At 42.8% G+C, this 27,640-nt stretch overlaps 1 protein-coding gene across 2 annotated transcripts; it reads left to right on the top strand.

Annotated features, from left to right (window-relative positions):
- Nucleotides 1–26,989, top strand: LOC121494854 (zinc finger protein 709-like). 2 transcript variants are annotated; one of them, XM_041761852.1, is made up of 4 exons: nt 1–236; nt 23,573–23,699; nt 23,897–23,957; nt 24,681–26,989. In XM_041761852.1, the coding sequence occupies exons 1-4, from the start codon at nt 234–236 to the stop codon at nt 26,413–26,415; spliced, it is 1,926 nt and encodes a 641-aa protein (XP_041617786.1). In that variant the 5' UTR covers nt 1–233; the 3' UTR covers nt 26,416–26,989. The 2 variants fall into 2 exon arrangements, with proteins under 2 accessions (XP_041617786.1, XP_041617787.1); XM_041761853.1 differs by lacking the exon at nt 23,573–23,699.
- Nucleotides 26,990–27,640: the final 651 nt, after the last annotated feature.

Raw genomic sequence — 27,640 nt, 5'->3', positions numbered from 1 at the left:
TGAGGGGGCGAGGCCTTGCGAGCTGACCAATCAGGGGCGGCGGTGGCGGGGGTGGGTGGGGCGACGCTCCGCCGCCACCCCGGACGTCGCGGCTCCTTTCAGCCTCCCTGGGGATCGCGGGTCGCCCGTATTTAAAGGTGCCACGTTGCTCTGCCGCTGATTCTTTCGCGCCGTGAGCCCGACCGTGCGCCGTATTCTAGGGAGGGCCGCCGGGGAACCCAGGAGACCTTGCAATGGTGAGCGTGCCTCGTGGGGTGCAGAGACGGGCGCTGAGGGGCCGGTTGGAACCGGCCGGAACTGGCTGTGGCGGGACCCCCGCGGTCACCTCCGGAGTCTGCGGGTCCGCGGCGCCCCCCCCCTAGGGCTGGCATCCCCTCCGGCGCGCGGCTCGGGGCCTGGGCCGGCAGCGGGGGACCGTGACGTCCGGGCTGTCCCGTCCTGTGCGCGGCGACTTCGGCCCTGGAGCCTCAGGGCAGCTCTGCGCCCGCAGCCGCGTCTCCTCCGACTGTGCGGTGACGGGGAGGAGAGTCGTCAGGGGACCGTCGTGACTCCTCATTCGTGCGTGGGAGCGGCTGTGGTCGGTGGGGTCCCCGGTCCCTGCTTTCCCCCCCGCGGGGGGCCCGTTTGCTCCTGAGCGTTCCAGATGTTTGGGAGGCTGGGTCTGCAGTCTCGGCCCCTGCCCCCTCAGCCCAGCTCTCCCCTGGGCACGCAATAAATACCTCCTTTTCCAGTTCCTTCCCGCCGGCCCCTCACGCCAGCTTCCCTTGGCCAGTTCACAGCATCGTTATCAACCATTGGTCCCACGGGTCTGTTTCAAACAGGTCCAGTATTTTAGTTCATTGTTTAGCCACAGTCCATGTAGCTAGTTGTTTTTTTTTTTTTTTTCTTTTTCTTTTTTCTGTGTGGATATTTTACTTGAGAGAAACGCCGAGAATAATCACCCGGAGTTACTTTGTATGAAATCCGTGTGCTTCCCCACCTCCCCCAGGACGTGTCCTGGGCACCGACACCCTGTGGGAAGTACTTTGGGGGTGTGTGTGTGGTACCTCTTTGAAACTTTCCCGGGTCTTCTGTCCTGTCAGCACAGTTCAGGCTCGCGCTGCCCCTCTCTGAGTAAGTCGCTTTTAAAAGATTTATAAAAAAAAAAAAAGAAAGAAAAAAGATTTTTTATTCATTTTATTCTAGTCTTTTTCAGTTTTTAAAGATTCACGTACTCAGTAAGAGCTTGAAAGACAGTATGAAATATTTCCAAAGAGGCAAAAAAGAGGTAACCTCAGAGAAAAATATACGCCAGGACTACATTGTGCGTATTAAAAGATTCTTGTCCCCCCCCAAAAAAGATTCTTGTTTCCCATTTCACGCCCCAGCATGGCTAGTAGTGTTCTGAGGTTGGTTCTTTTACTTCGGATGAGTTCAGATGGATTTCCAGGGCTTAGATTTGCAGACCAGAAGTGTTCAAGTATGATTAAGAGTTTATAAAACACAGTTACTTGCCGTGTAAGTAGTAAATAACACCCTTTTCCCCCAGGAATGCAAGAATTACTTGGTGGAGGTTCTTGTTGAACTAGCAGAGTGCCTTACAGTTTTCGTCCCTCTTTTCCACATAAGTGCACTGGGTTTGGGTTCATTTGCTGGACTCTTCAAATTGTGGGTTCTGGTGATATAAAACACTAGTGGTGTCCAGCTCACTTTCAGGAGGAAGCAGAAGTTTGAGGTCAGGGTCTCTAAGCCGAGATTCCCTTATTAGGTCTTGTTTTTTTTTTTTTTTTAAGGTGAATTTTGTACCCAACGTGGGGCTTGAATTTACAATCCCTGAGATGGAGGGTTGCATGTCTCTGGATTGAGCCAGCTAGGTCCCCCTTAAGCTAAGATCCCTTTAAACCGGAGAAGGCAAATAACTTTTGAATGCCCAGTGGTTCTGGGGGTCCTTCTTCTAGCGGTGTCCTACTTGCTCACCCACCAGGGAAGGAGCCGTTTATTCTGAGAGAAGCTACCCACTCGTGGAATTCTGGGGTAGCATTTGCATCAGTGGGTGGTTGGGGTGATGAGGCAGTAATGCCTTTCTGAAGTTGTAGCTGCACTCAGAGTATAAATTATGTACACTGAAGAAGTCTGTGAAAGTCAGGAATTCTGTGTCCTGGATTAGGGTCAGTGACTGGGGAGGTTACTTGGGTCAGAACTTTGAACTGAGTCCTGCTGAAAGTTTCCGCACCTGTGAGAATGGAGGCCTCAGGGAGGGAGTGGATCCATCATGCTGCGGGGTGGGATGGGTGTACAGGGAATCCCAGAGGTCATTCCTGTGACTGCTCAGGTGTCCCTACCCTCCGTCACCAGGGACTGAGCCACTCCAGGGCTTCTGTCTCCACCAGGAGAGTCTAGAATGTGGAACCTTCTAGAAGTACCTCTTTGAAACTTTTCCCTTTGAAACTTCTGAATGTGGGCTTTCCTTCTGTCCTGGGGAAGCAGGCTGCTCATCTGTGCTGAGTCCAGGGTTCCTTTCCTTTGGATTTCTTTATTGATTGACGAGGGCAGCCCTTTGGCTCTGGCTCCCCCCCTCCCTCCGCCAGACTTGGGCTTCTACACTGTAAGTTGATTGAGAGATAGAGTGTGAAGAAAGGTAGAAAATTCTGGAAACCAAGTAGAATCTGTGATCTGTTTAATCACATGAATGTTAAGATATAAGATGAACATGTTTAAGTTCATCTTAACATGTTAAGTCATTTGTTATTTTTAGATGAGTTTTTGTATGTGTATGTTCTGAGGCAACATTGTAAAAAAAAAGATGAGCTGTCATGGTGCTGGAGGAGGTCCCCCCTTTCCCATCCCCTTTGGCTCCCCGGGGAGCTCCTTGGGCATACCTGAGAAAATCAATGGGAGTTCCTAGAGTTCAGGGACAACACCTCCCCATTTATACATGGTGCTTAGGCAAACTCACTGCTTTTCATGCCTTCTCAGCTGGGATGTAAAGCTGGGATGTAGAACAAGGCATTGAATGGAAGTTGGTCCTCTCTTCTAAGTCTTGGGATGCAGGCCTCAAGGAGCGCCATAATGGGTTATTGACATGAGTTCAGATATGAATGAAAGATGTTCTGTTTCTGTCATCAGGGATGAATATTAATGCATCTGTCTTCATCTTTTTTTTGGCTTGTAGACTCTATTTTCCAAAAAAAATTTATTTATTTATTTATTTATTTATTTATTTATTTATTTTTATTTTTTTCAAAAAAAAATTTTAAAGATTTTTATTTATTCGTGAGAGACACACACACACACAGAGGCAAAGACTTAGGCAGAGAAACAGGTTCCATGCAGGGAGCCCTATGTGGCACTTGATCCTGGGACTTCAGGATCACGCCCTGGGATGAAGGCAGGTGCTCAACCTCTGAGCCACCCAGGCATCCTAACTTTACTTTTTCTAATTTTTAAATTTATTATTTTTTAAAGATTTTATTTACACATGAGAGACACACACACAGAGAAAGGCAGAGAGAGAGAGAGAGAGAGAGAGAGAGAGAGGCAGGCACTAAACCGCTGAGCCACCCAGGCTGCCCTATGTGTTTTTAAAGAACAGTTGTGTTTACAGAAAATTTGATCAGAAAGTGCAGACTTCCCATATAACTCCTCTGCCTGGACACTGTCATATATATATATATATATATATATACACATATATATGAAGAGTTCATAAGAAGAAATATATACACACATATTTCTTTTTATGAACAGCATTTTTTTAACATTAATTTTTAAAAATCTCTACATCCAATGTGGGGCTTGAACTCATGACCCAGGGATCAAGAGTCGCATGCTGTTTCAGCTGAACCAGCCAGGCATCCCTGTCGTATATTTTATGTCTTGTATTACTTTGGTGCATTTGTTAAATTTGATGAGCCAACTTTGTTTTTTTTAATTTATTTATTTATTTATTTTTATTTTTTATTTTTTTAATTTATGATAGTCACAGAGAGAGAGAGAGAGAGGCAGAGACACAGGCAGAGGGAGAAGCAGGCTCCATGCACCGGGAGCCTGATGTGGGATTCGATCCCGGGTCTCCAGGATCGCACCCTGGGCCAAAGGCAGGCGCCAAACCGCTGCGCCACCCAGGGATCCCGATGAGCCAACTTTGAAGTAGTTTACTTTAGGGTTGACTCATACAATCTAAGGTCTTGAGCTAACATGAAAAAACATGTTTTCATCGTTTCTGTAACATAGAGAATATTTTTATTGTCCTAAAGTCTCATGTGTTCCCCACCCCTCCACCCTTGTTCATCCCCTGGCAACCAAAGATCTTTTAGTATCTTTTACTTTTTTATCTTTCCCAAAATGTCATATGCTTGGAGTTGTACGGTGTGTAGCCTTGTCATATTGGCTTCTTTCATTTAATATGATTTTAAGGTTTCTCCATGTGTTTTTGGCTTTGTAATCTCATTCCTTTTTATAACTGAAGAATATATCATTCTGTGGATTTACCAGTGATTGTTTATCCATTCGCCTGTGTTTGTTTTGTTTTGTTTTTTTTGAGTAAACTCTGTCTCCAATGTTGGGCCTGACTGAACTCAACCTCAAGAATCTAGAGTTACGTGATCTACCAACTGAGCCAGCCAGACATCCCCATTTGCCTGTGTTTTGTGCTGGTCTCAGCTTGTCTGTACCAATTGCTGTGGTTGGACTGGTCCTTGTGGTTCCTATTATGCTTGTAAGACTCTCTTCAGCAATAACCAATAGGAAACTTTGAAAACAATTTTTTTTTTTTAATAACCTAGAGGATCTGGAAATTAGCACACCCAGGGCTACACATCATCCATGTCCCGATAGACAGTACACAGGCTTGCTTTCTTATTTTATTGGTCTAAGGGGGAGCTGTGGTTTTTTTTTTTTGTTTTTTTTGTTTTTTTTTTTAGCTGTGGTTTTATTGACTACTCATTATTGGTGAATTAAAACTTAAGAGCAGGAATTTTAATCACAAGAGAAAAAAACAAGTGGCCTGAATGGCCAGTTACTGTAATCGACCAAGATCTCTAAAACAAAGGAGGTGGTTTGGCTCTTTATCTAGTCATGTGGCTGGCAATGTGTTTATTCTAGATACTGTCTTTGAAGTGGATGCTTCTTTGAAGTGAATGCCTCAGCAATCAAAGCTTAGGTCAGGCACTTGCATTACAAAAAAGAGAAAACCCAAACTGTCCCGGCTTATGTTACCATCTGCCTTCTGAAGCCGAGGCCTGGAGTCAACGGTGAGAACTATAACTAACGGCCTGGTTAGCTAATCTGCTAAAAGTCAGGGATAGGATTTATCCAAACCCAGAAAATACACCTCTAAGTAGGATTAGAGTAGCAAATTCTGTAATAATTGAACAGACAATAGTCTGAAGTCCAATCCATAACCATCTTCCCAAACTTGAAGAGTCTCATAATAAAACTAAATCAGTGGTCTCAGGGGCCCTGGAAATCTGTTCAAAGAATTGGGTAATATTGTGGAATATTTTAACATCATGGGCCATCTGGTTTAGGTAGGTTTGAACTTGTCCTGAGTTGGTAGATTAGTTCTTTTTTTTTTTTTAAATTTATTATTTATGATGGTTACAGAGAGAAAGAGAGAGAGAGAGGCAGAGACATAGGCAGAGGGAGAAGCAGGCTCCATGCACCGGGAGCCCGATGTGGGATTCGATCCTGGGCCTCCAGGATCATGCCCTGGGCCAAAGGCAAGCGCTAAACCGCTGCGCCACCCAGGGATTCCTGGTAGATTAGTTCTGTGGCTCATTGATATAGTCTCTTAGTCCTGAGAATGGCTGATCAGTTCAGGTAAAGGTTGTGTCTCATTGATGCAAGTTGGTTCCCAAAGTTAGGCCTATATGGTACAAGTATTTGAGTTGGGTTATTAGGAAGCATTTCTGTGGAAACAAAGGAAAATCTGGTTAATGATTGGAGCAGATTATAATTTCAGTATCTGAGTTTTGAAAGCAGGCAGTCAAGATGCTTCTAGATGTTAGGATTGCAGCATCATTAGACAGAGTGAGGGCAGGCAGGGGTAGGCTGATAGATTTCCCTGCCTTGTAGTTTGAATGTTTTGTGGTCTTTCTGAGTGGCCCACACAGCACTGACACTGAGATTGACCATATATATATGGTCAATATATATGTTGACCATTATTGTTCAACCACTGTTGAACCACTGTTGTAGTGGTTTCCTTCAAGTTTATGCCAAATTGTCCCACTTTGGCTTGTCTGCTCTTTCCAGGTCAGAAAAATGGGAGAAAAATTGGAAACATTAGTTTGGAGAGTTGTAGCCAGATATTGGAGGAAACAAGAATTTAGCAACCAGTTTAGTTTATAGGTAGGAAACAAAACCTCAAAGATAATGAACATAACTAGAATCTAGTATCTATAAAGGGGTATTAGTGACTTAATTTTTCTCTGTATAGTCACTCCCTTTGCTATCAAAGAGAACGATAATAAAACTAATTTGCTTGCAAATTAAGTCAGTTTTAATACATTTGGTCCGATATTTCACATAAGTGCAATAAGAATAGTGCTTGGCCATATAGAATGTCTTTTTAAAAAAGATTTTATTTGGGCACCTGGGTGGCTCAGTAGTTGAGTGTCTGCCTTTGGATCAGGTCGTGATCCTGGGTACTGGGATGGAGTCCCACATCAGGCTTCCCCACAGGGAGCCTGCTTCTCCCTCTGCCTATATCTCTGCCTCTGTGTCTCTCATGAATAAATAAATAAAATCTTTTTAAAAAAATTTTTTTTAATTTATGATAGTCACAGAGAGAGAGAGAGAGAGGCAGAGACATAGGCAGAGGGAGAAGCAGGCTCCATGCACCGGGAGCCTGATGTGGGATTCGATCCCGGGTCTCCAGGATCGCGCCCTGGGCCAAAGGCAAGCGCGGAACCACTGCGCCACCCAGGGATCCAAATAAATAAAATCTTAAAAAAATAAAATTAAATACTGGGATTCTTTAATCTTTTGTTTTCTAGATACAAGGAAACCCTTCCTCTTAAGCTAGCTATGACTTACAGCAATTTGGTAAAGAATACCTTTGGGAACAAAGATGAAACAATCACCTTTTCTCCTACGGGATCCCTCTAGAATTCAGAAACTTTTAATGAGCATTCGTATTGTCATGATGATATAATTAATTTACATAAAATCAAAGAATCTAGTCTCCTTGTAAAAGAACACAATTTAAAACAGTGATTATGTTACCAAGTCTTGACTGCTTAACAGAAACCTACATAGATTCAGATATGACCAGACAGCTTTATGGAGCCAATAAAGCCCCATGGAAAAATCAGGCTTGGTACCTTATGGGGTTCCCAGCAGCCTTAATAGCAGGTTCGTAGGGAAGGTCACTTCCTGGCAGGTGCAGGAACTTCAGGATATTTTGAGGACCTCGAGAAAGGAGGAATTAAATCAGTGTGTTGCAGGCAAAGTCTGATGGTCTAAGAATCCCAGTATTTTAAATAAAAAGTCATAAAAATTCTAATCATCTTTATCAGTTAACTTAGTCCTATGTAATTAGTTCTTGATCTTGATCCTTGGTTAGCAGTTTTACAGATCCAGTTTTTCCTTATACCTGTGTGAATTCTTACCCAGTTCAGTGGAATGGAATGAAAGTTATCAGAGACCTGTATTCTTGAGTACTTGTCAGAGTCCTTTCCATGAATATTTCTGAAGCTGAAACACTTCTGCAAAAGTATCATCAGAATAAAACGGCTGTCCGTAAATGACAAAAGACTTAAAAATGGCCATGGTTAAAGATCTGGTGAGAGTTCGTTATAATACAAGAAAATTTGTTTCTGTGGCACACAGTATTCCAAGATACTAACTAGAATTAGGGGTGATAACATTATCCAAGACATGGCAGATTTTTAGGAATTTCATGTAATTTCTAGAACGCTTACCTTAGTAACATTCACCTGTATCTTAGGACCTAAGAAAGTTTATCATCACTGATTTGACAGTGCTTCCGTGTAATTTAACATACTCGCCAAGCCTAATTAGTGACCTGTTTTTTTTTTTTTTTAAGATTTCATTTATTTATTCTTGAGAGACACACACAGAGAGAAAGAGAGAGAGAGAGAGAGAGAGAGAGGCAGAGACATAGGCAGAGGGAGAAGCAGGCTCCATGCAGGGAACCAGATGTGGAACTCAGTCCGGGGACTCCAGGATCATGCCCTGGGCTGAAGGCAGACTCAACCGCTGAGCCACCCAGGCATCCCGACCTCTGTTTCTTCTGTCTGCAAGTGATGCTGGACATTTTTCGTTCCTTCCTGGGGTGTTTACATTTCAAAGGCATAGTAAGATTTACATCTTCAAGGGACAGGGAAGAGTTTAGTGCCTTTTGGATGGTTTTGACAGTTCCAGTTAAATTGTAGTAGTGCCACCCTATAATTAGGGGGAGCGCCTTGCAAGGAATAATTCTCTGGACTCAAGGTCCAGCGGGGCTTCTTCAGGGTGGGAAATGGAGAGTTTGGGTTGAGGAATTCATAAATCCATTGGATCATGCCAGTTTTGCACAGCAGGGAGGAGGACTTTCATAACGTTTTCCCTTCACTGTGAGCCTTCCCTGTGGTCACTATAATGTCAGGATGGGCCTAGAGTGATGCAACACATACCCAGGTCTGGAGACCGTCTCTGGCATGAATATTGGTGGCTCTGGGAGCCTTTGCCTTCTCCTTTCCCTCTTTCTTCTCGTGGGAGGCCTTGATAATCCCTTACCGGGATTCCATTGGTGGCCGGGGATGCCTTGTGAGTGTGTTTCTTGGTTCTGTCCTCTAAAGGGCAGAGCTGATGGAGCGTAGGATCTGTAGTATCTCAGTGGAAAGAAGCGTAGAGCCCGGATGGATCTTTAAGAAACTTACTGGATTTTAGGGGTTTTGGAGATAGCAGCCAGTTGATGTGTTTTAGCAGCTGTGAGTAGCAATTCAGAGCCTGTTCCAACTAATCAGAAACCGCGCAAATTAGCCAGCTAAGTCCCCTCTCTCCTTCCTGCTGCATAAAATTTTCAAGGAACGTTCGAATTTTAGTTAAGGCAGTTTTTGATCTCAGTTTCTACTTCTAGATTTTCTCCTGTTACGTTCATCTGGTATGTTGTTCCCAGACACTTCTGGAGATGTCGCTGTGAGTGAACCCTCTTAGCAGTTTTCTTCTCCAGGGTGTCCAAGGGACTTCTGCTGTCTCCTTCCACCTGTGTGATACACACAGGGTCTTAAGAGAAAAGCCCTTAGGCCTCTAGAACAAAAGGCCCAGAGTGTTGGCACGCCCAGGAAATGTCCATGGGCTTCAGCATTTATCAAGGAGCCAGTGTCCCTCTTCTGGATTCTTAGGTAGAAACCAGATATTGATGACCTTTATATTTCTCCATTAATTTTTTTTTTTTAAACAACACTCTGTCAGGGATTGGTCCTGTATTCCATCAAGTCAGGGGATGAAGAGCCATAGCAGTGCTTGGGGGTGGTGACACAGACACTAAAGGCCTCTGTTGTGTTTTTCCTCTGGTGGTACCATTGGTTTCTTTTTGCAGGACTGTTTAACTCTTCTGGGCTTGGACTCCCAGTCTAGGCATGACCACAGACTCAGTGGTCACAGCTGGAGTTCTCTTGAACTGCTCAAATACAGAAGTATTTTTCCTTGAGCCTTTTAGCCTAGAGCCTCTTTTTGGGACGTGCCAATAGCCTTGTGATTCAAAGCTCTCTCAGCCTCCAGGCATGGAGGATTCTTATGCATATTAATAGTCCTTTAATAGGCCTTTAGAATTAGCAATCTAATTGTTCCATTAGAACAGGAGGCCTCAACTCTTGCTGCTCCAGGGAGATCATTTGATTAGTGTGGCAGCTGTGACCTTTTAAGGGGTAGGATACAGCTGGCAGTGCAAAACAGAGGCAACATGTAAAAGCACTAGCAGTGTGACAGGCTCCCAGCAAGCAGGGCTCCTTTCCTGGATGGCAGAAGCAAGGTGCCGGTAAAGGGCATTTTTCTTAATGAATTTTGAGGGCAATCATGTGGTCCTTCCAATAGTGCCCATTGTTCTGTGGGGGTCTCAGCCTTTCAGTAACTCAGTGTGTTGTGGTTGGATCGGCCCTTGTGGTTCTTGAGATTGCAAGACACTTTGCAACAATAACCATCAGGAGACTGAGAAAAACGGGTTTATTAAAGAACCTGTTAATTACACAGCACACCTGGGGTCACACAACGATTTCAGATTAGTTGGGAAGGGGGCAGGGAGGACACAGGAGGCTTGGGATCTGCCTCTATTGGAGTAAGGATGGGTGCCTAGGGTTTCATGAGCTCTCTCTTGGTTGATGAATTTATTTATTTATTTTTATTTATTTTTAAAAGATTTTATTTATTCATGAGACACACACAGAGAGAGAGAGAGAGAGAGAGGCAGAAACATAAACTGAGGGAGAAGCGGGCTCCCCACAGGGAGCCAGTTGTGGGACTGGATCCCTGAACCCAGGATCATGCCCTGAGCTGAAGGCAGATGCTCAACTGCTGAGCCACTCAGGTGTCCCTTGGTGAATTTAAAACATCAGAGCGGGAATTTAAAGTGTTGGAAAGAGAAAAAACAAGTAGCCCAAATAGTTACTGAAATCAATCAAAGGATCCTTTGGTGGAGGGCAGCCGCCTGTTACCTAGTGAAGCTGACAGGCTGGCAACGTGCTTATTTGAAATGCCCATCTTTGAAGTGAATGCCTCAGCAATCTGCTTAATTCAGGCTCTTGCATTACAACAAACAAACAAAAAAAACAAGTATCTGGGCTTACCCAGGAGCCTGGTGATCACGATAGGAGGAAACAAATTTAGCATCAAGTTTAGATTTATATATTAGGAAACAGAACTAGAAAGAACATACTAGATCAGCTATGCAGGGTATTAGTGACTTATTTTTCTCTGATAGTTCATCCCTGCAAGGAAGTAATAAACTAATTTGCTGCAAATTAATCATTTGTACATTGGTCTGTATCACATAAGTGCAATAAGAATAGTTCCCATATAAATGTCTTTTTGTTTTATTGAATTTTCAGAGTTATGTCTGCCTTTGGATCAGGTCGTGATTGGGTAGGATTGGAGTACATCAGTCTTCCCACAGGGAGATGCATCTCCTCTGCCTTATCTCTGCTCGTGTCTCTCATGAAAAAAAAAAATTTTTTTTAATTTATGATAGTCACAGAGAGAGAGAGAGAGAGGCAGAGACATAGGCAGAGGGAGAAGCAGGCTCCATGCACCGGGAGCCTGATGTGGGATTCGATCCCGGGTCTCCAGGATCGCGCCCTGGGCCAAAGGCAAGCGCGGAACCACTGCGCCACCCAGGGATCCCAAATAAATAAAATCTTAAAAAAATAAAATTAAATACTGGGATTCTTTAATCTTTTGTTTTCTAGATACAAGGAAACCCTTCCTCTTAAGCTAGCTATGACTTACAGCAATTTGGTAAAGAATACCTTTGGGAACAAAGATGAAACAATCACCTTTTCTCCTACGGGATCCCTCTAGAATTCAGAAACTTTTAATGAGCATTCGTATTGTCATGATGATATAATTAATTTACATAAAATCAAAGAATCTAGTCTCCTTGTAAAAGAACACAATTTAAAACAGTGATTATGTTACCAAGTCTTGACTGCTTAACAGAAACCTACATAGATTCAGATATGACCAGACAGCTTTATGGAGCCAATAAAGCCCCATGGAAAAATCAGGCTTGGTACCTTATGGGGTTCCCAGCAGCCTTAATAGCAGGTTCGTAGGGAAGGTCACTTCCTGGCAGGTGCAGGAACTTCAGGATATTTTGAGGACCTCGAGAAAGGAGGAATTAAATCAGTGTGTTGCAGGCAAAGTCTGATGGTCTAAGAATCCCAGTATTTTAAATAAAAAGTCATAAAAATTCTAATCATCTTTATCAGTTAACTTAGTCCTATGTAATTAGTTCTTGATCTTGATCCTTGGTTAGCAGTTTTACAGATCCAGTTTTTCCTTATACCTGTGTGAATTCTTACCCAGTTCAGTGGAATGGAATGAAAGTTATCAGAGACCTGTATTCTTGAGTACTTGTCAGAGTCCTTTCCATGAATATTTCTGAAGCTGAAACACTTCTGCAAAAGTATCATCAGAATAAAACGGCTGTCCGTAAATGACAAAAGACTTAAAAATGGCCATGGTTAAAGATCTGGTGAGAGTTCGTTATAATACAAGAAAATTTGTTTCTGTGGCACACAGTATTCCAAGATACTAACTAGAATTAGGGGTGATAACATTATCCAAGACATGGCAGATTTTTAGGAATTTCATGTAATTTCTAGAACGCTTACCTTAGTAACATTCACCTGTATCTTAGGACCTAAGAAAGTTTATCATCACTGATTTGACAGTGCTTCCGTGTAATTTAACATACTCGCCAAGCCTAATTAGTGACCTGTTTTTTTTTTTTTTTAAGATTTCATTTATTTATTCTTGAGAGACACACACAGAGAGAAAGAGAGAGAGAGAGAGAGAGAGAGAGGCAGAGACATAGGCAGAGGGAGAAGCAGGCTCCATGCAGGGAACCAGATGTGGAACTCAGTCCGGGGACTCCAGGATCATGCCCTGGGCTGAAGGCAGACTCAACCGCTGAGCCACCCAGGCATCCCGACCTCTGTTTCTTCTGTCTGCAAGTGATGCTGGACATTTTTCGTTCCTTCCTGGGGTGTTTACATTTCAAAGGCATAGTAAGATTTACATCTTCAAGGGACAGGGAAGAGTTTAGTGCCTTTTGGATGGTTTTGACAGTTCCAGTTAAATTGTAGTAGTGCCACCCTATAATTAGGGGGAGCGCCTTGCAAGGAATAATTCTCTGGACTCAAGGTCCAGCGGGGCTTCTTCAGGGTGGGAAATGGAGAGTTTGGGTTGAGGAATTCATAAATCCATTGGATCATGCCAGTTTTGCACAGCAGGGAGGAGGACTTTCATAACGTTTTCCCTTCACTGTGAGCCTTCCCTGTGGTCACTATAATGTCAGGATGGGCCTAGAGTGATGCAACACATACCCAGGTCTGGAGACCGTCTCTGGCATGAATATTGGTGGCTCTGGGAGCCTTTGCCTTCTCCTTTCCCTCTTTCTTCTCGTGGGAGGCCTTGATAATCCCTTACCGGGATTCCATTGGTGGCCGGGGATGCCTTGTGAGTGTGTTTCTTGGTTCTGTCCTCTAAAGGGCAGAGCTGATGGAGCGTAGGATCTGTAGTATCTCAGTGGAAAGAAGCGTAGAGCCCGGATGGATCTTTAAGAAACTTACTGGATTTTAGGGGTTTTGGAGATAGCAGCCAGTTGATGTGTTTTAGCAGCTGTGAGTAGCAATTCAGAGCCTGTTCCAACTAATCAGAAACCGCGCAAATTAGCCAGCTAAGTCCCCTCTCTCCTTCCTGCTGCATAAAATTTTCAAGGAACGTTCGAATTTTAGTTAAGGCAGTTTTTGATCTCAGTTTCTACTTCTAGATTTTCTCCTGTTACGTTCATCTGGTATGTTGTTCCCAGACACTTCTGGAGATGTCGCTGTGAGTGAACCCTCTTAGCAGTTTTCTTCTCCAGGGTGTCCCAAGGGACTTCTGCTGTCTCCTTCCACCTGTGTGATACACACAGGGTCTTAAGAGAAAAGCCCTTAGGCCTCTAGAACAAAAGGCCCAGAGTGTTGGCACGCCCAGGAAATGTCCATGGGCTTCAGCATTTATCAAGGAGCCAGTGTCCCTCTTCTGGATTCTTAGGTAGAAACCAGATATTGATGACCTTTATATTTCTCCATTAATTTTTTTTTTTTAAACAACACTCTGTCAGGGATTGGTCCTGTATTCCATCAAGTCAGGGGATGAAGAGCCATAGCAGTGCTTGGGGGTGGTGACACAGACACTAAAGGCCTCTGTTGTGTTTTTCCTCTGGTGGTACCATTGGTTTCTTTTTGCAGGACTGTTTAACTCTTCTGGGCTTGGACTCCCAGTCTAGGCATGACCACAGACTCAGTGGTCACAGCTGGAGTTCTCTTGAACTGCTCAAATACAGAAGTATTTTTCCTTGAGCCTTTTAGCCTAGAGCCTCTTTTTGGGACGTGCCAATAGCCTTGTGATTCAAAGCTCTCTCAGCCTCCAGGCATGGAGGATTCTTATGCATATTAATAGTCCTTTAATAGGCCTTTAGAATTAGCAATCTAATTGTTCCATTAGAACAGGAGGCCTCAACTCTTGCTGCTCCAGGGAGATCATTTGATTAGTGTGGCAGCTGTGACCTTTTAAGGGGTAGGATACAGCTGGCAGTGCAAAACAGAGGCAACATGTAAAAGCACTAGCAGTGTGACAGGCTCCCAGCAAGCAGGGCTCCTTTCCTGGATGGCAGAAGCAAGGTGCCGGTAAAGGGCATTTTTCTTAATGAATTTTGAGGGCAATCATGTGGTCCTTCCAATAGTGCCCATTGTTCTGTGGGGGTCTCAGCCTTTCAGTAACTCAGTGTGTTGTGGTTGGATCGGCCCTTGTGGTTCTTGAGATTGCAAGACACTTTGCAACAATAACCATCAGGAGACTGAGAAAAACGGGTTTATTAAAGAACCTGTTAATTACACAGCACACCTGGGGTCACACAACGATTTCAGATTAGTTGGGAAGGGGGCAGGGAGGACACAGGAGGCTTGGGATCTGCCTCTATTGGAGTAAGGATGGGTGCCTAGGGTTTCATGAGCTCTCTCTTGGTTGATGAATTTATTTATTTATTTTTATTTATTTTTAAAAGATTTTATTTATTCATGAGACACACACAGAGAGAGAGAGAGAGAGAGAGGCAGAAACATAAACTGAGGGAGAAGCGGGCTCCCCACAGGGAGCCAGTTGTGGGACTGGATCCCTGAACCCAGGATCATGCCCTGAGCTGAAGGCAGATGCTCAACTGCTGAGCCACTCAGGTGTCCCTTGGTGAATTTAAAACATCAGAGCGGGAATTTAAAGTGTTGGAAAGAGAAAAAACAAGTAGCCCAAATAGTTACTGAAATCAATCAAAGGATCCTTTGGTGGAGGGCAGCCGCCTGTTACCTAGTGAAGCTGACAGGCTGGCAACGTGCTTATTTGAAATGCCCATCTTTGAAGTGAATGCCTCAGCAATCTGCTTAATTCAGGCTCTTGCATTACAACAAACAAACAAAAAAACAAGTATCTGGGCTTACCCAGGAGCCTGGTGATCACTCTTTCTTTTATGTGCAGTTTCCCAGCGACACAGAATTTTCAGATTGTTTTCATGTGCTTCTTTATCATTTCTTTCTTTCTTTTTTTGAGATTTTATTTATTCATTCATGAGAGAAAGAGAGAGAAATAGAGGCAGAGAGAGACACAGGCCGAGGGAGAAGCAGGCCCCATGCAGGGAGCCCGATTCGGGACTCCATCCGGGGACTCAAGGATCATGCCCCGGGGCCCCAAAGGCAGGTGCTAAACCGCTGAGCCACCCAGGGATCCCCCTGTACCATTTCTGTATCACTGCAGAAGTGCATGTTCTGATCTAGTTCCCATTTTTAATTGGGTTGTTTGTGTTTTGTTGAATTTTAAGAGTTCTTTGGATGTTTTAGATACCAGTTCTTTATTAGGTAAGTGATTTACAGAGATTTTCTGCCAGTCCAGGCTCGTGTTTTCATCTTAACACTGTGTTTCTCTGAGCAGTTTTTCATTTTAATGAAAACAAATTTTTTTTTCTCTCTTGGATCTTGCTCTCATTGTTGTGTCCAAAAGGTGTCCAAAAGGTACTAAGATACCCTAGATTTTCTCCTATGTTACATTTAGGAGTTTTGTAGTTTTACATTTTACACTAAATCTATGATCCATTTTCATTTAATTTTTGTAAGAGGTATAAAACCTACATATAGATTTTATTTTAAAATTTTATTTATTTTTATTTTTTGCTTATGGTTTAGTTCTCCCTGCACTATTTGTTGTTGTAAAGGCTGCATTTCCTATTGAATGGCATTGCCCTTGGTCCTTTCTCAAAGATCGATTCTATATACTTGCATGGATCTATAGAAGGTAATTGACTTTAATATATTGACATTTTTTCCTTCAGCCTTTCCTGATTACTCTCAGTGCAGTTGATGCTTGGACACAGTCTTGAACTCTGTGGGTATGCGGATTTAAAAAAAAATTTAGGGCAGCCCGGGTGGCACAGCGTTTTGGTGCCGCCTGCGGCCTGGGGTGTGATCCTGGAAACCTGGGATCGAGTCCCACGTCAGGCTCTCTGTATGATGCCTACTCCTCCCTCTGCCTGTATCTCTGCCTCTCTCTCTCTCTCTCTCTCTCTCCCTCTGTCTATGAATAAGTAAATAAAATCTTTAAAAAAATTAAAGAGGTGATAGCAAAAGCCACAAGGTATTTATTTATTTATTTTTATTTTATTATTATTTTTTTTCACAAGGTATTTATTTACAGGTGCACACACCCGTCTCTCCTGGACTGAATCAAAAGTGACTGGCACAGAGGTAGTGCTTGCTGCCTTCTGAGTACCAGTGGGAGGGGTGCTGCGGCTCTCAGCACAGCAGCCCCTGGGGACCCTAGGACTGGGCAGGGCTGCAGGTCACTCGTGTACTAACCCGGTGCTCAGGTGGAGTGCTGGAGGCTGGTCTTCAGGAGGCTGGGCTCCTGAAATGGGGGAACTCGCCAGGCGGTGGGGGTGGGGTGGGGAGGTGGGAGAGGTGTGGTGTCAGCACTGCACTAGAAGGCCCACCTAGTGCCCCCACCCACTGAGTCCTATGCAAGCAGGTTGGCCTCCGGTACAGCCCTTGGGCCCCTTCTAGGCCCAACAGGGAACCTTTCTGCAGCAGGGCCTGGCCCAGGTTCTCCTGGGGCAGGAGCCCTCAGATGTGGCCATAAATGCTGACGGGCATGGGCCTGTGGTGTAGCTCTCCGCAGGTGGGCAGGTGGGCAGGTGGGCAGCTGTACGGTTCCTCCAGGCTGCTGTTGCCACCCTCAGGCCTGAACTGTAACTGCTGCTGAGCTGAAGCTACTAGGCCATCTTGGGCGGGTCCCACAGCCACTACACACCCCTCCGTGCCCAGACCTGATCCAGCCCAGCTGGGCCTACCCATTGGCAGATTTTTTATATTTATTTATTTATTTATTTATTTTTTATTTATTTTTTAAAGGATTTTATTTATTTATTCATAGAGACAGAGAGAGAGAGAGGCAGAGACACAGGCAGAGGGAGAAGCAGGCATCATACATGATGTCCCATGATGTGGGACTCGATCCAGGGTCTCCAGGATCATGCCCTGGGCTGCAGGCAGCACTAAACCACTGTGCCACCGGGGCTGCTCATTGGCAGATTTTTTAAAATAATTTTTTCTTTATGATTTTATTACCTTTTATCTAGCTTACTTTATTGGAAGAATATATCATATAGTAACTAAAACAAAAAATACATGTTAATCGACTTTATGTTGTCATTAAGGCTTCTGGTCAACAGTAGTTGTTTTTGGGTAGCCAAAAGATAGACAAAGATATTTGACTGCCTAAGGGTTGGTGGCCCTAACTACCTGAGTTGTTCAAGGATCAACTGTAGTTTATTTATTTAAAAAAAAAAATTTCATTTATTTATTCATGAGAGACAGAGAGAGGCAGAGACACAGGCAGAGGGAGAAGCAGGCTCCATGAAGGGAGCCCGATGTGGGACTCGATCCCGGGACCCCAGGACCATGATCTGGGCCAAAAGGCAGGCGCTAAACCACTGAGCCATGCAGGGATCTTCTCAACTGTAGTTTAAAGGATTTTTCTTGTCACTTGGGACTCTTGGAGATTTTCTCAACCAACAGTCTTTTGCCACACAAACAGTTGTATTATTTATTTATTTATTTATTTAAAAAGTTTTATTTCTTGCTTCCCAGTCTGCATACTGTTTTGTTTTGTTTTTCCTTTTTGGGTCTAACTGCATTAGTTAAGCGTTCCAGCACAAGGTTTACTAGGAGTGGTGAGAGAGGGCATCACTGCATTCTTCCTGATGTTACCAGAAAACATCTAGCTCTTTAAGGGTACTTCATTTCTATTAAACTAAAGTCCAGTTGATGTAGAGGCAGGTGTGGGCAGAGGGGAAGCATTCTCCATTCTAATGATTTGGTCTGAATCTCTAGGGAACCTCTGTACCTGGACTTTACTAGTGAGTAAGATATGTCATCTTTGTCCCTAGTTCCTAACAAAAATCTCCTGAAGCCCTTGGAATTGCTCAAGTGATAAGGGTGATAGTATCTTTTATTTTTTTTATAATGAGGCAACTCTTGGTCAGCTCTTAGATAGCTTCAGGATGGGTATTGGACACCAGGAACACAAAGCCTTGATTAGGGGTTGGGACTTTGAGCCCCAGCTCCCAGCCTCTGGAGAGAGGAGTCTATAGGGTTGAGTTAATCACCAATGGCCAGTGATTTAATGAATTGTGTCCATTTAATGAAATCTCTGTCAAAACTATTAAAGACCTGATTCAGAGGGTATCCTGGTTGATGAACACATACATTTAGGTGCTGGGGAGTTGGCGTGTCCAGAGAGGAGGTGGCAGTTCTGCAACCCCCCCCACCCCCACTTCACTCACCTATATGACTACCTTACTTTGACCTATCACAACCTTTTGTCTGTTTGAGTTGTATCCTTTATAGTAAACCAATATATTTAAGTAAAGGGTTTTGCTGAGTTCTTATATCGTTTTGGTAAGTTACTAGATGTGATGGCACATGGAGGGAATCTGAATGTGTAGATGGCTGAGCAGAAATGTCGGCAGCCTGGTTGGGCTCCCCGTCTGTGGCTGGCATCTGAGGTGGGACCAGTGTGTGGGACTGAGCTCTTCACTTGTGGAGTCTGACATGAACTCTAGGTGGTAGTGTTAGAATTGAATTGAACTGTGGGACACCTGTTTGGTGTCACAGAGTTGGAGAAGTGGCACTGGGACAGACATCACATACTTGGTGTCATGGGGGGGGGGGACCTTGTCATCCTCAGAAATACTTCACCATTGAGAGAAGACTAAGGCTAGAAGAGACTCAAGTTAGCTATTTCCTTCCTCCCAGGTCATTTAGGCTCTGGGAAAATTCCAGTCAGTTACACTCTTGTGAAATAGATTGTTTTGAGGACGGGCTTTGTTAAAAAGCATAGAATATTCTGGACATGTCTTTAAATGTCTACTTTTTTTGTCTTTCTAATTTTGGAGACAGTACTTTACCCTGGTACCTCAGTTCTGTGATGGAAGAGTTGATGATTCACATTTCTTGGCTCTTGTCCTCTGAGGACTGGAAGCCAGCTGCTAAGCTCCATACATGCCCAATCAGAGACTAGAAGTGTGACTCCTTTTTTGATGTTTATTGAGAGCTTTAAACCCTCATCTCTCCTTTCTCCCCTTATGCCCCCCATCTGTACAAGGGGACAAGACAGCCCTGGGGGTCCTTCCTTTGGTTTTGGCAAATGATTCAATCTATTGTCCTGCCCCTGTTCCCCAAATCTCACATTAGCCCACCTCCAAACCCCAGTAAAAAATCCAGGCCAGGCTCCTTTCCTTGATCTTCCAAGGCATTTCCCACCTGCTTGAGAGGCCTGCCCTGCCTTCTCTGGACACCTGCATTATGGAAGCAAGAAACGCTTTCATATCCTCTAGGCATATGTGTGTTGTCAGTGTAGACATCTGAACCAAATCTCAGGTGGGGGTACACCTGCCTGTGCAGTTGACCATAACAGTTATAAAATAGGTAACTGGTAAATACTTTGCAATCCTGTTTGCTTTATTGTTCCATTGATAAGTCCTCCAAATCTTTTGATATTAATGCATGCCATCCTTGTAGGAGTCTCCGCGTGCAAATGCACAAAAAAAATTCTATGGACATTGTTGAAAAATTGCTGGGCTGTAGATAGTGATCAGGTCAGATTTACAGGAAATAGTAGATTAAATCACTTGACGCTCCTCCATTCTTACAATTTATTGAATAACAATTCACAATTCATAATGGTCTTCGACACTTGGGATTAGTAAAATTGATGAGTTTTTTTTTCTTCTCAGAATTTTTTGTTCTGATCACTGTGAAATGGCATCTACTGGACATTTTATTTATTTATTTATTTATTTATTTATTTATTTATTTATTTATTTATTTATTTATTTTTTGCTGGACATTTTAATTCCAAATTACCTCTACCAAGGTGATGGAAATTTTTATTTATTTTATTTTATTTTTTAAAAGATTTTATTTATTTATTCATGACAGACATACACAGAGAGAGAGAGAGGCAGAGACACAGGCAGAGGGAGAAGCAGGCTCCCTGTAGGGAGCCCAACCAGGGACTCTATCCCAGGTCTCCAGGATCACACCCCGGGCTGAAGGCGGCGCTAAACCACTGGGCCACCAGGGTTGCCCAGTAGACATTTTTAATACACGTATTTCATCTTCTGTTCAACATATTTGTTTTCCTTTTGAATCTGCATCTGTTCATATTAACTCTGGCAGTTGATCTTTCATATTGCAGGTGTTGCTGATGCTTTTTCTTTTCCCTGTTTGGCTTTAATTATCTTAATTTTAATATAATAGAATTTGTGTGTCTCCGAGTTTATGGCTTGCTGTTTTTGTTTTTGTTTTTGTTTTGGCTTGCTCTTTTTCTAACGAGGAAATTCTCCCTATTTTGTGTCAATAAAATATCTGTGAATTCTAAAAGTTTCCTAGTTTTATCTTGCACAGTTATTTTTTTTAAGATTTTATTTATTCATTCATGAAAGACACACAGAGAAAAGCAGAGACATAAGGCAGAGGGAGAAGCAGGCTCCGTGCCAGAAACCCGATGTGGGACTCCATCCGGCGACTCCAGGATCATGCCCTGAGCCAAAGGCAGAGGCTCAACTGCTGAGCCACCCAGGAGTCCCTATCTTGCACATTTAAAGATTTTTAAAATTATTTTTTATTTTATTTATTCATGAGAGGCAGAGAGAGAGAGAGGCAGAGACACAGGCAGAGGGAGAAGCAGGCTCCACGCAGGGAGCCCGACGTGGGACCGGATCACGGGTCTCCAGGATCACGCCCCGGGCGGGAAGGCGGCGCTAAACCCTGGGCCACCGGGGCTGCGGTATCTTGCACATTTAAATCTAAAGTGAATTGGGTATTTTCCATGGAACATTGGGGAATACAATGCATTTTCCAAGTAATTAACAGTGTATGCCTGCCTTTTAATAGTGTTCATGATATTTGCAACTTTGCTACAATGTCTCTGTGCCCTTGACTAATTTCATATTAAATACCAGCCTATTGAAGGCACTTTCTACTCTTGTCTGCTTATATCTCTGTCTGGAATAATATAGCTTAAAAATCCTTGATGTGTATTAGGTACACCACCACCTTGTTCTTCAGAAGTCTCTGTCTGGTTCTCAGCATTTGTTCCTTCTATTGGGCTTGTATGAGTACTGTTGACTACTGAAGAATCTGTTTTGGGGACTCTGGAGTTTTATAAAGGTACCATTTGGGAGTGGTGACATCTGAGGGATACTGAATTCTTGTTAAGAACAGTTGGCATCTGTTCACTTATTTCATTCTACTTTGACATTAAGCAACAATTTTTGCATTTTTCCATGAGGATCATTAAATATGCTTTAGTCTCCTTTGATACTGAAATTGATGTGTATAAGTTAGGAGAAAGTTTTCAAATGTCATCTCTTAGTGTAATCACATAGGATGGGCTCAGTTCTTCAACATGTTGTGGGTATACATGTAAATTATTGTCTACCAGGGAAATTTTTTTTTTTTAAGATTTTATTCGTGAGAGACAGAGAGAGACAGAGACAGAGACACAGGCAGAGGGAGAAGCAGGCTCCATGCAGGGAGCCCGATGTGGGACTCGATCCCAGGTCTCCAGGATCACACCCTAGGCTGAAGGCGGCCCTAAACCGCTGAGCCATCTGGGCTGCCCTACCACAGAAGTTTAATAGAGACTCAGTACTTGGAATGTTTGTTGGGCCTGGTCCTGTCAGCACTTGTTTGCCAAACCTGTAACAAATTAGATTCTCAAAAGGAAGATAGGAGTTTATGTACTGTAATGTTTGCATAAGTGCTTCAGGCACACTGAGGCAGTCTTATCTGTAGGGTTGGTGGAGTCACTCCCAAAACCCCAGTTCCCAAATACCAGCACAGAATGAACTTTGTCTTTGTCATCCAGGATTTCTAAGGGTAAGCAATCTTAGACCTGCTAATGTTCACTCTCTTCCTCACACTAGATAATAGAACTGTTTGTGAGCATGCTCTCCACTTCCCATGTGGAAAGAGTTGTTAGAACTGACCCAGGCAGCTCATTTCTCCCTGGATTCACAACAAAAGAGGTGTTCTTAGTTTGCTGTCACTCTACAGAATAGGTCAGTTCTAGCATTAAAATTGCTGGGTGGAAACTTTTCTCTGTGCCTTAGATGCAGACATTATTGTGTCAATCAACATGATTGATCTCTTTCAGGGACCAGCATTTAGGGGAATTAATCCACTGAGGGATTCCTATGTTTGGGTTGGACCATCCTGCTGCCTTCCCAGCAGAGGAACTCAGAAATGGGAGGAGAGCCTCTAGAGTGACTGGTTGGGGATCACTTGCAACAGAAATCAGAAAAAAGGGATTTGGTGAGGTTTTTGGAGGAAAGCACCATTGGACTCACATCGTGCAAATTCATTATCAGTACTAACATGGAATTCAGTGAAGTCACTTGTAAATTTCATGTCTTTACATACTCCTCAAGGTTACCAAGCCCTAGTTACAGTCATACAATTCTGTCAAAAAAATCTCTTCTGGGATCTTATCTCAAGATCTGTGCCTTTGTGTCTTAAAAATTGGTAAGAGGCAGCTGTGAGGCTTATGAATATATGGATTTTGAGGATGTCTGAGTTGTCATGCCTTTTCCTCATGTCTGAGTTGTATATTCTAAATATTTCCTGGTCCATGAAATGAGACAGAGCACGGAAGATAAAATTGATTCTTTGATAAATTATATAAACAAATTATAATTATACTCTTCTGTGAAATATTCTTGTTCATCCAGCTGGATATGACTGTTTGTAATGATCTGGAGGACTTCAGCACACACTGGCCAACTGGATCTTGTAACAGTTTGGCTTCTCCTGGCTTCTCATGTTTGGGGATGGGAATAGAAGAAAAAGCTTCCATTTTTTCCCTGTTTTTGTTCATAAAATATCATGCATTTGTGACCCTGTGCTTCATGGAGTGCTGTGTGACATTGTGAGTATTTAAGGAGGAGGTGAAAGTTTTTCTCACAAGGAACTGATGGTCTTAAGATGGAAATAGTTCTTTGATTCATACAGCATTTCTCCAAGATGTTCTGTTTCCTGACAGTAGGGAGCAATGGAGGTTTAAAGTGATGACAATAAAAATGTAGCAGTGAATTCCTGTGGTCATGATGCTGTTAAATTCATGAGGAAGCGAGTGTGACCAGAGAGGAAGAGTCTGATGACCGAGTCATACAATAAATGTTGAACAATCAGTCTTATGTGAATTTCTTATGAACTGAGTATAGATCACCAGTGTTGTCCATCTCACTCCTCCTCCTGTACACATATATGGGATATTTTAGGACACAGTGGCCTTTGAGGATGTGACTGTGAACTTCACCCTGGAGGAGTGGGCTCTTCTGAATCCATCCCAGAAGAAACTCTACAGAGATGTGATGCAGGAAACCTTCAGGAACCTGGCCTCAATAGGTAGGGATGACATTATTCTTACTTACTTAATCAACCAGAGATCCAGCATCACTCGCTCATCAATGCTGTTATAAGAGGTGATAGGTGGAAAGGGCATATGTCAGTAAATAAATCAGCCATGATGACAGTTCATGATGGACCTAGAATCTAAAAAATATTCTTTTATAATGTGTGCTTTTTCTTGGTCTGTATTTTAGGGGAAAAATGGGAAGACTGTAACAGTAAAAGTCTGTATAAACATCATCAGACAAATCTAAGGTAAGAACTGTGTCCCTGGGGGTACCTGGCTAGCTCAGTTCGTAGAGTACACAACTCTTAATCTCAGGGTTTTAAGTTCATGGCTCATGGAGCCTACTTAAAATTAAGAAACAAAACCAGTGTTCCCATGAGAAAATCTTTGTCATATTAAAAAAAAAAGACAAGCAAATAAAATGAATCAGAGCATTTCTAAGTTTATTTATTTTTAGGATATTTTCATCAAATTTTTTTTCCCTAATATGACCTAGATGTTCAATGTTTGAAAGATAGTAACATGTGGAAAAATATCCAGAAACTATTTTTATTTTTAAAAATATTTTATTTATTTATTTGACAGAGAGAGAGAGAGAGAGAGAGAGAGAGAGAGAGCACAAGCAGGGGGAACAGCAGGCAGAGGGAGAGGGAAAAGCAGGCTTCCTGCTGAGCAAGGAACCCAATCTGGGGCTGGATCCCAGGACCCAGGGATCATGACCTGAGCCAAAGGCAGACACTTAACCGACTGAGCCAACCAGGTGCCCCACAGAAACCCCATTTATGATTATCACTTTTGATAATAGCAATGATAATCTCCTTGCAGAACACTTAGGATATACTCACTTTCAAACAGTGCGAAAGCATAGGAAACATACACATTTTTTGAAAAGTGGTAAAAAGTCATTGAGATAATTTAATAAATAGGAAAGTATTAAGCCATTAATAACATGCTTCTCATTTTTACAACAGGCATGTGATAGAGAGACCCTGTAAAAATAAAGAAGGTAGTAAATGTGGAGAATCCTTCAGCCAGAATCCAAATCATAAGCAGATAAAGAAAACTCCTACTGGAATAAAACTACGTAAATGTAGCTTCTGTGGACAAGTGTTCAGACATCATTCATCTTTTAGCAGGCACATGATCTCTCACACTGGCCACAAACTTTATGAATATCAGGAATATGAAGAGAAGCCTTATAAGTGTAAGGAATGTGGGAAGGCCTTCAAGCATCGACAGTCCATTCGAGTACATGTAAGGACTCACACTGGAGAGAAGCCTTACAAATGCAAGCACTGTGGGAAGGCCTTCAAGCATTGCCAGTCCATTCGAAAGCATGAAAGGATTCACACTGGAGAGAAGCCCTATGAATGCAAACAATGTGGAGAAACTTTCAGGTATCGCCACAACTTTCAAAAACATGAGCGAACTCACACTGGAGAGCAGCCCTATAGATGTAAGCACTGTGGGAAAGCCCTCAGTTGCCTTAGTTACTGCCGAATTCATGAAAGAACTCACACTGGGGAGAAACCATATGAATGTAAACAATGTGGGAAAGCCTTCAGTTATGCCAGTTACATTCGAATACATGAGAGAACTCACACTGGAGAAAAGCCCTATGAATGCAAGAAATGTGGGAAAGCCTTTAGTTGTCCAAATTATTTTCGAAAACATGAAAAGACTCACACTGGAGAGAAACCCTATGAATGTAAGCAATGTGGTAAAGGCTTCAGTTGTCCAAGATCCTTTCGAAGTCATGAAAAGAGACACAGAGGCGAAAAACCTTATGAATGTAAAATATGTGGTAAAACCTACAGTTGTCCTGTATACTTCCGAAATCATGAAAGGAGACACAGTGGAGAAAAATCCTATGAATGTAAAATATGCGGTAAGTCCTTCAGTTGTCCAAAGTATTTTAGAAAACATGAAAGAAGTCACACAGGAGAAGAACCCTGTGAATGTAATGAATGTGAGAATACCTTGAGTCCTCTCACTATATTTCAAAGACACATGATGAAGCACACTGGAGATGGACCTTATAAGTGTAAGGAGTGTGGGAAAGTCTTCGATTGTCCAAATTACTTTCGATGTCATGAGAAGATACACAGTGGAGAAAAGCCATATGAATGTAAGGAATGTGGCAAAGCCTTCAGTTCCTCCATGTCCCTTCAAAACCACGAAAGAAGTCATAGTAGGAAAAAACCTCATGAATGTAAAGAATGTGGTAAAGCCTTTAGCTTTCCATGTTCCCTTCAAAAGCATGAAAGAAGTCATACTGGGGAGAAACCATATGAATGTAAGCAATGTGGGAAAGCCTTTACTTATCTCAGTTCTATGCAAAAGCATGAGAGAACTCATAGTGGAGAGAAACCCTATGAATGTAAACAATGTGGAAAAGCCTTCATTTATCTCAGTTCTATGCAAAAGCATGAAAGAACTCACACTGGAGAGAAGCCCTATGAGTGTAAGCAGTGTGGGAAAGCTTTCATTACCCTCTCAAACGTTCAAAGGCACATGATCAAGCACACTGGAGATGGACCTTGTAAATGCAAGGAGTGTGGGAAGGCCTTCGATTGTCCTAGTTCATTGCGAACTCATGAACGTACTCACACTGGGGAGAAACCCTATCAGTGTAAGCATTGTAGTAAAGCCTTCACTCGTTCTAGTTCTTTACGAAACCATGAAAGAACTCATAATGGAGAGTAGCTATGTGAATGTCAGAAATAGGGAAAAGTCTTCAATTGCTCCAGTTCTTTCTGACTACATGAAATAACTTGCACTGAAGAGAAACTATAAACAAACAATATGGTAAATTCTTTATTCCCTATTATGTTCATATACATGAAATTCATACTAGAGAGAAACTCAATGTAAGGAAAGCTATGAAAGCTTTCATTTATCACACAGTCTTTCAAGGACACGTGAGAGTGCACATGGGGGAGAAACCATATAAAAAATTAAAGAATCAGGGAAAGCCATCGCTGCATTCCCATGGGAAGCCATGGAAGAACTCACTGGAGAGAATTACATTGAATGGTAAACATTGTAGGAAAATGCACTTGCCCCACCTTTTTACAAAACTACGTGAGGATGTATAATGGTTAGGTAGATACCTTATAAATGAAAAATAAAGGAAGCTTTTAATTAGAAAAGGATTTCCAAAGTCACTTAAAAACTGCACTGTAAAGAAACTAACATAAGTAACATGGGTAAGCCTGGTGCAGATTACTGTATAATACTCCCCCAGGTTTGACAACACAATAGAAACATTATTAACATAGCTTTGTTGTCTTCATCAGTGGCTTTTTTTTCCCTCCAGTTTTATTGAGAAAAGTTGACCTATTACTACATAAGTTTAAAACATGTAGTCTGATGGTTTGATTTACATATATTGCAAAAAAGTTGTAGTGGTTCAGTCTTTTTTTAAGATTTTATTTATTTATTCATGAGAGACACACAGAGAGGCAGAGACACAGGCAGAGGGAGAAGTAGGCTTCCTGCAGGGAGCCTGATGTGGGACTTGATCCCAGGACCCTGGGATCATAACCTGAACCAAAGGCAGATGCTCAACCACTGAGCCACCCAGGTGCCCCAACAGTGGCTCAGTCTTAATGTGATTCTCTGTTTGAGGGATTTCTACTTAGTTTTGCAAAAACATTGAGGTGGGAAAATACTGTAGGTACTCATTAAGCAGTGGTTTCTAAGTCTGATGGGTTATTTTTCCCCCTCAGTAAACCGCTAACATTTCCATTTTTTAAAAAGATTATTTATTTATTTATTTGAGAGTGCATGAGCAGGGAGGAGGAGACAGAGGGAGAGGGAGAAGCAGATTCCCCACTGAGCAGGGAGCCTGAGGTGTGGGGTTTGACCCCAGGACCCTGAGATCAGGACCTGAGTTGAAGACAGATGCCTAACCAACTGAGCCACCCAA

This window comes from Vulpes lagopus, chromosome 7 (assembly GCF_018345385.1).
Source record: "Vulpes lagopus strain Blue_001 chromosome 7, ASM1834538v1, whole genome shotgun sequence".
Lineage (NCBI taxonomy): Eukaryota > Metazoa > Chordata > Mammalia > Carnivora > Canidae > Vulpes > Vulpes lagopus.
This window is presented reverse-complemented; position numbering and strand designations above follow the sequence as displayed.